This window comes from Verticillium alfalfae, genomic scaffold (genome assembly GCF_000150825.1).
Source record: "Verticillium alfalfae VaMs.102 supercont1.1 genomic scaffold, whole genome shotgun sequence".
NCBI lineage: Eukaryota > Fungi > Ascomycota > Sordariomycetes > Glomerellales > Plectosphaerellaceae > Verticillium > Verticillium alfalfae.
Window position 1 is genome coordinate 4,423,297 of NW_003315038.1, and position 11,977 is coordinate 4,435,273.

The following is an 11,977-nucleotide window of genomic DNA, read 5'->3' on the forward strand; positions in this document are numbered from 1 at the left end:
GGCAGGTGCTGCGGTGTTTTTTCTGTTGTTTTTTTTGGTGCTTGACTTTTTCTTTTTCGGTTGGAGTGCTGTCTCGGGTGGCATGGTAGTCTGGCGTTTCTATTATTTCCCACAGGACGATGCATTTTAGTAGTGTTGATTGTTCTGGTGCCATTCCTGCGTGTCCCTCGTTGATGCTCCACCACAAAAGACCTCGTCGCTCACAAGACCATCGATGAAAGGAATCCTGCGGTCATGGCGCGGCAGCTTTCTCGACCGGCATGTCTACCTCGCCTCTATCTTCTACAGGTCGACTACACCGCATCGCCCTTGGGACCGGGAAAAACCAATAGAGGCCGTGCGCCCTGTACGCCTCGTGCGGCGTGGTGTTTTGTTTTCTGCTGTTCTTCGACACGCGCCCCGTCTCAGACTGGGCGTGCGACTCCACCTGCTTCTAGCGCACAGTCTCGAGGCTCCTGAGATGGAGCCCCCTGGCGTTCGTTTTGTTTGGCCAGCCGCCATTTGACGAGCAAATCGCAACGAGGCTGGCGACCGCCGCGTCCTGACGACCGAATGTTTCCAGAGCCTGAATCAACACAAGATTCACTACAGTGTACAGGGTGGTAAGTAAAAAATGCAAGGTGGCGTCAATTAGCCTATGGAATCCTGTCCCGTCTACCAAAAAAAAAAGTGTACTATAATCCACAATGAATAGCCTGTCTCCCTAGATGAAGACCCAGATCCGATCCCAACAACCCCTCACGTGGCAACAGTTGAGCGTCTCTGACGCCTCATGTATGCCGCAATGTCCTTTCGAGACCTTCATTGGAAGGTTGGTCTAAACCGGGAACCCTCCGTGATTTGTCAATGGTGAAGAAGGCGCTTAAGCTCGGAACTCCATACGCTTCTTAAGGCGGTAGGCAATGGCACGCTTGCGGCCGGCGGCAGACTGTGTGAAGGCAGCAGAGCCACCAAAGGGACCAGCAGCGGCACCGTTGCGAACACGGACGACGCAGACGTTGTCGGCGCCGCCGACGGAGGCATCGCAGGTCATGCCAGCGGGCATCTGAACCACGAGGGGGAACTCAGAGTTGGTGGCCAGAGACAGGCCCTGGTTGCCAAAGGGCAGGCCGGGAACGTCAGTGCTAACCTCGGCAGACTGGAAAGCGGCGGCGTCAGTGCCGCCAGAGGTGCCGTCAATATCGGGCCGTCAGCGGACCAGCACCGTCCTGGTTGATCTGGCGGAAGGTCATGGTGACAGCACCGCTTGTCGGACGCCGTAGGAAGACCGCTGGAGGCACCCTGGCCGGCAGAGGCAGCGACCATGGTCTCGGGGGGGCCATCAACGGCGTTACCACCGCCACCGAAGAGACCGCCCAGCTGACGGCTGACCCAGTTCTTCGCGCGCTTGTTGTTGTTGTTCCTGCCACCACGTGCACCCTGCTGGTTCTGGGGGATGTTGTCTTCCTGGCCGACAGAAGAGGCCGCGCCGTTGTTCTTGGGGGCGGTACCGCCACCCATGAAGTTGGCAATCATGGTCTCGGCCTTGATGGGGCCATTGCCCTGAGTACGGCCAAGAGGGCCAACCTCGCCGGAGCTGATCTCGCGGTCCCTGATGATGGCCGTATCGGCCTGAGAGCCGCAGCCGTTGGATGAGCAGTCACGGGGCGTGCCGTCCGCAACAGACAGGCCAGGCATGCTGACACCGTTGGCTCCCTCGATGGACTTGACCATGCCGTGGGCGTTGGCAGTGACGGCCAGAGCGGCGATGAGGAAAGTCTGGGAACGCATTGTGAAAGTATGTAGAGGGCTTCGAACTAGAAGATGGAGGGAGGACAGAAGAGTGGAAATGGTACAGCAAAGTGAATGCTCTCAAAAGGCCACCAGGGCGAAGAATGGAAAATACAAGGAATAGTGTAGGGAAGACTGCTTGATTATCGTGCTTGAGGATGGAGAGGAGAGAGAAGAGTGTTGAGGGAGGCTCGGGGCAAGATTCTTTATACAACTTGGATGAGGTTGCATCAAGGGCCTGGCACCAGACTTGACAAATCCCATAGGCTTGAGCAAAGACATGAGATGGTAGGTGCAACTTGGTGTTGCGGTTTGCATCTCGGAATCAGATCTTTCCAGGGGTTGTGCGCTTGCCGTCTGTTCCTTGTTGCTTCTGTGCTTCTGTGCTCCTGAGCAGCGCGCGCGCTCCACGACGAGGCCTGAGGTGAGGTCCGTGAGGCATGCCGTTTGTTCCCGACCGGGAAATCCTGTCTAAGCTCCAACCCCCCTAGCTTCGTATCATTGAGTGACAGGCCACCGTCAGCTTCGCTCGCCCACAGACAGGTGTTGTGTGTCGTGGCAAGGTTGAGGTCTTGTCGGAGAGAGGGCTGAGCCTCAAGGAGGATCTACGAATCGCATTCTCCATGTGGAGAGGGATACACATAGGTTGACCGGGAAGGGCTGACTACAGCGGGTGTAGTTCTGGCGGTGATGTCGGCGTCGGCAGGGGTCTTTGATGCTGCATGAAGTTCGCCTGTGCGCTTCCGGGTTGGTTTCACGATGGGGCTTGGCCCCCGGGTAGGGGTTGTCAAGGAACTCGAGGTCGCGATTGGACCAGTGCGCGACGTTTTGAGGCAGCCCCGGTTGCAAGGCTCCAGCAGAGCGATGTGCAGTTTCGTAGATCTTACGGATGTGCTGCAAATCCGGGGGCTTGCCGCGGTAATGGCTCATCCTCTTGACTTCGAAAGAAGAGCGATGTAAACATCCAAACATGGTCAAGTTGTAATATGGTCGTTTTGTGGTTAGGTTCCTAGCCGAATATTGAGCATGACTGGGGACAGTTCATACTCTAGGCCAGACAGCAGGGTTGCGGTTGGCAGCGTCATCGCCATCGATGCCGGACGAGCTTTTCGATGCTCTGGAGCCGCCGGTCATCTGTCGGTCATAGGAATGCACAGCGGCATCATTGGGCCTTCTGAAACGATGGCCAGGCTGGGAGTCAAAGCTCGCGGCTCTCCGCTCGCCCCATCAACAAAGCAAGGGACGCCAGGATATGGCGACAATAGACCGCCGTGCCGGGGCTGATGACGTTGAGCATGGATCTGCAGCGCAACAAGCTGCGTTGTATGTTCGTCGATGGCCCTCGCGCCTCGAGAATGGCGTCGGATGGCACGAAGCAGCCAAGTCATCGCCGTCAAGCCAGACACGGGATCAGATAGCCGAGTCGCGTCGTCTAGCTGCCATTGGTGCCGAAGGCATCGCTCGCTCTGTACACGAGTGGCGTAGATTCTGTCAAGGCTTGTTCATCTTTGTCAACCCGACGAATTGTCGTATCTCGCGATGTAGGTTGGGTCGAGGGAGTTCCAATCAGAACGTCCAGGGCCTGTAGGCTGAGGCAAGTGCACCCCGTAGACAGCCCCTTCCCGTTTACCCAGAGCACCGCAGTGGCTGCTAACCCTGTCGCTGCACGCGGATCATGGTGAATCCACAAGGGGGCTGCTGGTGGTTCTAGGTAAGGTACCGGGGTTAGGTAATCCCCCTGGTCGCTAAGATCGGATCCGCAGGTGGGTGCCCTGCCCCTGTTGCTCCTGAACGGGCTGTTGCTTCTCGCTCCGGCGCGCTCTGTGCTCCTCCACCTAACCTTATCCAGATGCCCCCTTTTCCACTTCAGGCTCGCTATCCACCCACCTGAACGTCAGGTTTTGCTTTTGAGGTCGCCTCAAACAGTTGCTTCGTCTGGAATTCATCCGTTCTCTCATCCCTCGACGACGATACGAATTTGCACGTCTCTCTGCACACCCACCAACTGGTCTAGCTCGTTCCAGCCCGGAGCCCTCCTCGATCCACAGACTGCCTCGTCCCCTTTTGACGTGTGCGTCTTTGCCCATCCCAACTTCCTCGAGAATGGCACGCCAAGCTCGTCTTCAAGCAAATCGTCCAGAAATTTCAGTGTATACCCTCTCGGAGCAACGGCTGCCCATCGCAAGTGTTACATGCAGAGTCCCGAGAAAAGCGAACGCGAGCACCCTTTCATGCCTCTCGGCGCCCAGGAATACTGACCGCCGGCAAGGTCTCTCTCTCTCTTGGCGTTGATTCAGACGGCAGATTGATCTCGCCTCGAACGTCGGATGATGCACTTCTCGTGCTTTTCTCCAGGCCTCTATCTCGCCTCGTCTCCTAATCGAGTCTGTTCCGCGAATAGGATGTGGTGAGCGGCTCTCGGGAGGAAGGCGCCTTGCTGCCCAGATGGCATTACGGAAGTCGAGTACGGCATCATGTGATGTTTGAGGAGTCACTACATTCAGATGAAGAAGTTATGACTCCACGCTGCCGTATATCGTACGAGATAGCCCGTTCAGAGATTTTGACAGTCATTACATCGTGGCAATTCCAAAGCAGCAGCCCCAACATGTCAAGCATATCTTCATTGTGTATACAGTATCACCATATCGGGAATCATGATTTTTATTTCAACTCATCTCCTGTGTCATGCAGAGGTCCTCGTTTTCATGGACATTCTTATCATCATTGATAAGGTACACCATCAACCCAGAAACGGCAACTTAACTCTGATCTGCACCTATTACTGAGGCTCTCTGTCATAGAGTTGATGTAGCTTGTAAGGATGCCTTGGCTTCGTGCAATGTGCATCACGTCTGTGTGATAGTGGGATAGCGGTTCGGGCTGTGCTGCACGGAACGTGCAGGTGAACAACGTCACATATATGGGCTAGCCCACATAATGACAGCAATTCAACGAACCGACTCATTGTCAACCGAGGTGAACAGAATGACACCTAACAGCAATCAAGATCCAATGCTGTGTCCCCATAAATTGTACGTATAATGACCTAACGTCGACGCTCAACATTCGCCATATATGACGCCTCTCTAGTCGCAGTTGCTCCCCCCGTAATCCCCCTAGATAGACTCTCCCGCAAGTTTCTTATCATTCATCTGTGGCTTTCCCTGCACGGCCACTTCCTCATCATACGGCCGATGTCCAGCATCGACCCCTTTGTCGCTATAGCTGTCGGCATCGTAGGCCACACGAACCTCGTCCAGGTCGTCGCCTCCAACCTCCATCCATGTTTTGCTTGTGGCAGGGATGGGGAAGAAGTGGCACAGCGCCCAGTACATGGAGAATGATATGATGAACCCTCCAAAGAAGTTCACCCTGTAAAGATAGGATGCTCCAATGGGGACAGTCGCGCCAATTGCACCGGCAAAGCCAACCACATTGATCAAAATGCCGGCGATGTATGCCGCATATGCCCGCCAGTGGACGCCGAAGGTGTAGTAATACGGACTGTCCTTGCGACCACTGAACAAGTCTTGAACTTGCAGGTATCCGCGGCGCACGGCGTAGTAGTCTGAGCACATGACGCCAGCGATCGAACTGAGGAAGACGCTGTAAGCTGAGAGGTAGGTCGTGAACTGGTTCGAGCTTGACTGAAGAGGCAGCAGTAATCAGCATTCTGGTCATTGATCATCTTAGTTGGAACATACCAGTAGCTTCCATGGGCACATCGCGAGGCCGATCGCGGCACATACGTAGCTGAGATGCTTTGTTAACAATCGCTTGCTACGAAATAGCTGACGTGCAGATGCTATTTACCTTCCTCGGCGAATGTTGATATACCTGGGAAGCAGCGCAGTCATATCGGTGCCAGCAGAAATACTATTGGCTGCAATGTTCGTCTATTCAACAGCTTGTCAGTGGCAGTTTGTTTGAGGCATGTTGGCGAGGGTACTCACGCCGAGTTGGGCCAACGCGAATGCCAGGCCAAGAACGAAGACTCCAAATCTCTCGCCAGAGTTGCCTCCATCGATGAATCTCTCAAGAACCTCGAGTGGATCCCAGATGGGGGCGCCATAGAGGGCAGCCGACGCCGAACTGACCAGGATGCCGATCAATGACGTGACGGCAAATCCGATTGGCTTCCGAGCTCTTAGTATGCATATCTCGGAAGATGATTAGAATGTGAGGGACTCACGATTGTGCACAGCTGCGACCAAAGTGCATCTCTGGGTTTGATAGCAAAGCGTGTAAAATCAGGATCGTTGACAATGAGCTAGAGTGTATACTGGTTAACTCAAGATCTTCCGCGAGCTGAATAGCTTGCAGCCCATGAAATGTTTAGGTTTTAATATGAGCTCAGAGGCTCTGAAGATTGAAATCCCAATGACTCACTGTTGCGAAGTTGGCGATTGAAGACATGACTCCGGAAACAAATGCCCAGGACCATTCACTGCCCTTGGCTTGGGCGGGCTGTCGAATCATGGCTCCCGTGTTACCAGCCTTTGCAATAGTCCACCCCATAAAGGCAAAGCCTGCTACAGGGACGACATAGGACTTGACAGTGAAAAGATGGCGCAGTTTGTGCACCGGGACGTATAGGAACTTATAACAGTCAGCACTGATATTAGACTGTGCCTAGCCTTAACGAGCACAAGTGGCAAGTACTCAGGAACACGGCATGAACGAAGGCTCTCAGCTTACAGGTAGTGAGATCAACCAGAAGAGGAAAAAGGAGACGAAATCTGCTGTTGTGGTGTCTGTGAACGCGTTGCTCGGAATTCGTTCACGATCCTGCTGCGATCAGTTTCCTATTGCATTCACAGTTTTGCATTCAATAATTGGTCTTGGTCTCTTACCCAGCTTTTCCAAATCGCTCTTATCATTACGTAGATGCATCGGCCTCCGATCCAGGACTGAACACCATACTACTGCAGGTCAGCTACATATTTCGAACTTATGCGCGATGAACGAGCGCGAGGGAGGGGATTTTTGCCTACCCATACGCATGCTAAGACAATAACGAGTCAGCTATGTTTCACTAGTGTGAAGCAGGATAGTGGAGCTGCCACGCAAATCCACGTTCCTTGATCCTCATGACTTACCCATGGCAGTTCTGTTGAATATGATCTTAAAACAAAGCAAATCAGCAAATCAGATCAAAAGTACGGGGAAAATTTGGTCAGATGCAAGGAGTAGCCAAATTTGCCCGGTCACTGGTTTGTCAGATGATTTACTCACCCAAAGTGCTCCCCAAATTCCAAAGGAGCTTCGAGCAACCACGGGGAATCCGATATGATAAACCGCACCTATGCGGCCGATGAGGACCACAAAGATACCAGCTATGAGGTACCCAAGCCATACACAAATCCAAGCTTGCCACCAGGAAAGCCCGGAGACTACCATTGAAGATCCGATCATCCAGCTGTTGATATTGAACGACTGGGCAGTGTTAGGCGTGTTTTAGACGTTGGCATGAGTGTGATGAGTGCTGAAAAGTGGAACTGATGGGCCAATGACTCCTAAGGTCGAAACAACCTTCAAAAAAGATTATAAGAGCTGTAGAGAGTCTCAGGGGTTGATGAGAGCCATCGGAGTCCAGCGGGGTGCTGCACCGTAGACCAGTGCAGGGGCAACAAGACTTCATGAAAAGTAGAGCACTTACGTCAGCGACCCAAAAGGCCACAAAGTTCCATGTTCCCCAAACTCTGCGAGCTTTCTCGACAGGCTTCAGATCATGGTTGATGAGCTAGGGTCGATCAGTACCTTTCTGCGAGGGCACAGCAAGATCGCGCGTCCTCACCATGAGCTGGGTGTTAGACAGTCCCTCTTCAGTCTGGTCTACGGCCAGTTTGTTGGCCCAGTGCTTCGTCTTTGACCCGTGCACGCGCTCCCTGACTTGTGGGCTGGTGGCCTCCATTTTGGCCTCTGGGTTCGATTTCTTCGCGAAACAAGCCAACTCAAGAACAAACAGTAAATGCTTGGCCAGATTGATTGAAGAGCTCTGCAATTCTTGAATGTCTTCGCTGGGCAGAAAAATTGCCGCGCTGACAATTGTGGTATGATGGTAGTCGCGGTGGAGCTTCGACGTTGTATGTCAGAGCTATGACGGAATGCCCAGTCCAAGAACCGGCCGGACAGTAAGATCCGTAGGAGGTTCTCCAACGTTTGGTGGGAGAGTCGTCGGTGCTGGCTGGTCGAAATACTTTCGACGTTGAGTGGCAAGGAACAGATCCCGTCGGGTGCGGTAGGGCAGGTTGGAAGTGAGACAGGTACCGTAGATACACAGAGATGGATATATATATATATCGGTAGCAAAGCTCACATGCTACATAGCGCAGAATCCAAGGTTTGATGGGCAATCGGCCGCTTCCCAGCAATCATTGCCTATCTAGCTCGTCATGGGGGATAGCTCTGGTGGACCAACTGATATCGGGCCCCCACACGGCTCCAGGTCTCTCCAGTGATCCCTGTCGCACGCGTTGAGGTCGAGATCCCAAAGCCTACATGTGCTGTTCCTGTTGCTCCCCTCCAGCCAGAGCAGGCCAGAACGCGCCGGCGGCGAGACCATTTGACACCACATGCCACGCGACGATAATGCATGGCCGCACATCGGCAAGCCCGCTGTGCGCCACGCCAGCATAGAGAATGCAGACTACCACGGCTGAAGGGAGCTAGCAGACTCAAGCTTCGGGGGCAGCGCCATTGGCTTCAACCATCGGCATCTTATCGCCGTTCTCGTCCCCGGCCAGATGGGCGGGTTCTTGCGCGGGGCTTCATTGGGCGGGCACACGCAGCTTATCGTTCCAAAGTGACCCCGCCAGCGGGCTACCCATTACTCGATCTCATCGAGTCAAACTCAGCGATACGTCTGACGACATGGTACAGATTATGTTGACGCTCAGCCAATGATGCTGCCGTCGCATAGGTCCAAGGGATCAACCCCCCTGCAGTGTACCATGGACAACCCACAAATGAGACTTGTCGGGCTCTCGATCACGGTTGGGTCGAGGGTTCCTCGCCGTCCACAAAGGACTCGTACCACTTTACCCCAGAAGAAGGCTTGTCTTGTGTCCACTCCTCTCCCTTTAACCGTAGTAGGGATTCCTCAAGAGTTGGCTGCGTGCAGATAACGGAGTCCCAGCTGAGGGCTTAGCTTGGACCCTTGACAGCACCGGCACTTCACCAGTCTGCACCACGTTCGGAGCTCCCCCGCCCCCAGCTGTTTCGCCAATACAGTATCTCAATTGGGGAGGAAGGCCATCCGCGGCTGCGGGGGTGGGAAAGTCCGCGAAGGAAGCCCGATGTCGCGGACTGGGAAGGCCTCAAACCAATGCATCACATCTCCAGTGTCAATCCCAATCTAGACTATGTTCTCGAAGGCCCCTGACTGGCGCATCATGGTTGGGAAGAAGCCGCAACAGCAACATCGCGCCTTCCTCGGCCCCTGGCCAGCCGCGGCACTGCTTCCATCGCTTCGAGCTCGTTGATGCTTCAGGTTCTAGCCTCATCAAGGGCCCATCGTGAATTTCACCGAGAGCACGCTAGCAGCGCAAGAAGTCTAGTGTATTTTCCATCTACGGGCGAACGTGACCCGCTTATCGTGTTCTTGTTTGACTCGATGAGATCGAGTAACAGACAACACGCGGGTTGGCTCGTTTTCATGCGGTGTTCTGCATCTCCGGGTTGGGGTAAACGCCCGTTCAACACCATGTCGCAAAACTTGAGGTGCGCTACTCATGACCTGCATGATACTCGTGTCCACACAATCTCATGTCGGGGTTCAATTGTTTACCCAGCAGGGGCACCGTCTACTCAAGGTCCGAGCATGTGAGGATTGATTCTGGTCGCAGATAGGCACGTATGGCGCACGACAAGGGCAACCCTCACATCCGCATCTTTGTTCGACCTGACTATGTAGCCAATCTGTTACTTTTAACGCTCAATCTTCACATCCACAACGCGACCTCCATCCCTCAAAGCCTTATAAACACGACGCAGGGCACCAGCCCTGGTAAAAATCATGTTCCTCTCAGCGTCATGGGTCTTGACGACTGAGTCCATACCCCCCTTTCATGAACGAACCTACGGCCTTCAGCTCGCCGATAATCACCAGACCACAACGCTGGCGTGTGAACATGACGTTCGAGCGGTGTTCGTTGGACGTGAATAGTGGTCCAGTGGACTTGCTGGTGCCCATGACGACAATCACAATGTCGTTTTCGCGCCCCTGGTAGCCGTCAATGGTAGAGGTTCGGGCATATTGATGAGTGCGGCGGTATACTCGGGCCACTTCTTGCGCATATGTCCAAGGCCTTCAACATTGGCGGCGTATGGACTTAGCATGACAATGACCTTGGCCTTTTCGTGTTTGGTCCTGATTTAGTCTACGGCAAAGTCCACGGCTAGCTTAACTTGGTCAGGACAATTCCTAGATCCAGAACGCGGGTCGGTGCAAACGCGAGACCTAGGGCAGTTGATAAAAATAGGAGGCGTGAATGAACCCGAGTGCCGGGATGCCGCCGTCGAAAGCCAGGCGGTTGAAAAGGTTGCCGTTCGCGTCAGCCGAAAGCTTGGTCATCGCAGTACTCGAATGCTGTTAGTTATAAATTAAGTTGAGACGAGGAGAGGGAAAAGCGCGAGGTAAACAGTGCAGGATAACCCCTTTGAGGTACACTGTGAAGAGGCTCTTTCCTTCTAGGCAACATGATGCTGCTGTCTAGAATAAAAGCACTGCTGCTTGGTGTTGATATCACGGCGGCCCTAGTAGCGCTTAATGGCAGCTTTCACACGGCCGTAAGTGCGCTCACGCGCAGCTATCAGCTATCCAATCGAGCTAAAGTATACGTTTTGAATCAACGTTGGTATTCAATTGAGCTGGATTTATGAACGATACAGGGCAACGACTATTGCAGTAACGGTCTCACCCCTAAGAGTCGAGATCATAGTAGATGTGATCGAGGTATTTCATAAACTGCTCATGGTTGTAGCTTCGCTGGGGACCACCGGTCTAAGCACCGATTTATGAGGTGCCACAGAGCTCTTATGTGGGCGGTAGCGATGCGCATTCAACGCGATCTTGTCACGCATCTGCTGCGCCAAAGCTGCGCATTCTCTGCGTTACCCTGAGAACTTTTGCGGGTAGAGGAAGGGATACCCGAGAGAGCGCCGCGTGGGGGACTATTTTCGTACAAAGCTCGGTCATCGGTAGTATACTGGTGGTTGCAGGCATGTTTGAGGCGGCTGTTAAGCGCTTCAAACGATCTTCTCCCGTGCGTCGAACGTCGTTGTCGAGCATCTTGTTATTTGTTGGTTCGCCGCTTTGTTGCCACGAGTTCGGGTCCTTGTCCAGTGGGGGAAAGCTTGTATAGCTCATGGTCGGCGGCAGATCTATTACTATGTAGTTGTGGAGCATCTCGCTGGGATGACACCTGGGGGGATTCTTACGAGACGCCTATCAGACAATAGGTAAGGAAATGATACTTTGGCGAATGAGCCAGGGCCCCTTCACAATCTAGCTGCTGAGGCGCGGTGCGCAGACTCAGCCTTGTGGCTACCTGGCAACACCCCTGATAGTGCATTCATGTTCTGTGTCCACTCAGCGCGGTCGAGATGCACTTGGTAGACATCGCATGAACAGCAAATGCGCAGCGGTGTCAAAAGTTATACTATAGATCTGATGAACATATGATGGTGCGCACAACTGTGAGGCCTCCAAGTATGCACCGACTCTGAAGCCATCAAGCATGCACTGCTTCAGGCACTCAGACAAACAGCTCGATTGAGGCCCCCAGTCTTTATCGTCAAAAACGCACAACGCGTGACTTGCAGTATCCCGTTTTTGAATATTACCACGTTACGATTCAGTTCTAGTCGTATGCGACTTCAGCCCTCGCTGAGTAAGGCAGGACGACGTTGAATCAAGATTAAGCGATCTCTTGGCAGTCAGTTAAGAGCAGTGTGTAAGATAGGAGGGCGTCCTAGTCAGGAAGGTGGTTTAAATAGCGGGCATGTTGAAACAGGAAGTCAGTTTGTGTAGCAAGGATGTCTAGTTGAGAGGGAGGTTCAGTTCCAGAGTAGACATGATCATTTTAGACTTACGACTTCGCTTTCTTCGAGTTGAGAACATGTCTAAATATCGAGTCTGGGAACCTCAGAGTCAGATCAGATCTCGCAGCAGAACCTTTACATCCATCGCTTTCAGTTAACA

The 11,977-nt window shown here is 53.3% G+C and overlaps 2 protein-coding genes across 2 annotated transcripts; both read right to left on the reverse strand.

The window, feature by feature from the left end:
* Nucleotides 1–1,029: 1,029 nt before the first annotated feature.
* On the reverse strand, nucleotides 1,030–1,770 carry VDBG_01349 (MAS1 protein; the record flags this gene model as incomplete). Its single annotated transcript, XM_003009620.1, has 1 exon — nucleotides 1,030–1,770. One exon carries the CDS (start codon nucleotides 1,768–1,770, stop codon nucleotides 1,030–1,032), a length of 741 nt encoding a protein of 246 aa, XP_003009666.1.
* Nucleotides 1,771–4,815: 3,045 nt separating this feature from the next.
* VDBG_01350 (uracil permease) lies at nucleotides 4,816–7,687 on the reverse strand (the record flags this gene model as incomplete). Its single annotated transcript, XM_003009621.1, has 9 exons — nucleotides 4,816–5,420; nucleotides 5,478–5,526; nucleotides 5,587–5,669; nucleotides 5,727–5,909; nucleotides 5,966–6,043; nucleotides 6,163–6,388; nucleotides 6,873–6,883; nucleotides 7,433–7,516; nucleotides 7,571–7,687. The coding sequence occupies 9 exons, from the start codon at nucleotides 7,685–7,687 to the stop codon at nucleotides 4,890–4,892; spliced, it is 1,362 nt and encodes a 453-aa protein (XP_003009667.1).
* Between the last annotated feature and the right edge of the window lie 4,290 nt (nucleotides 7,688–11,977).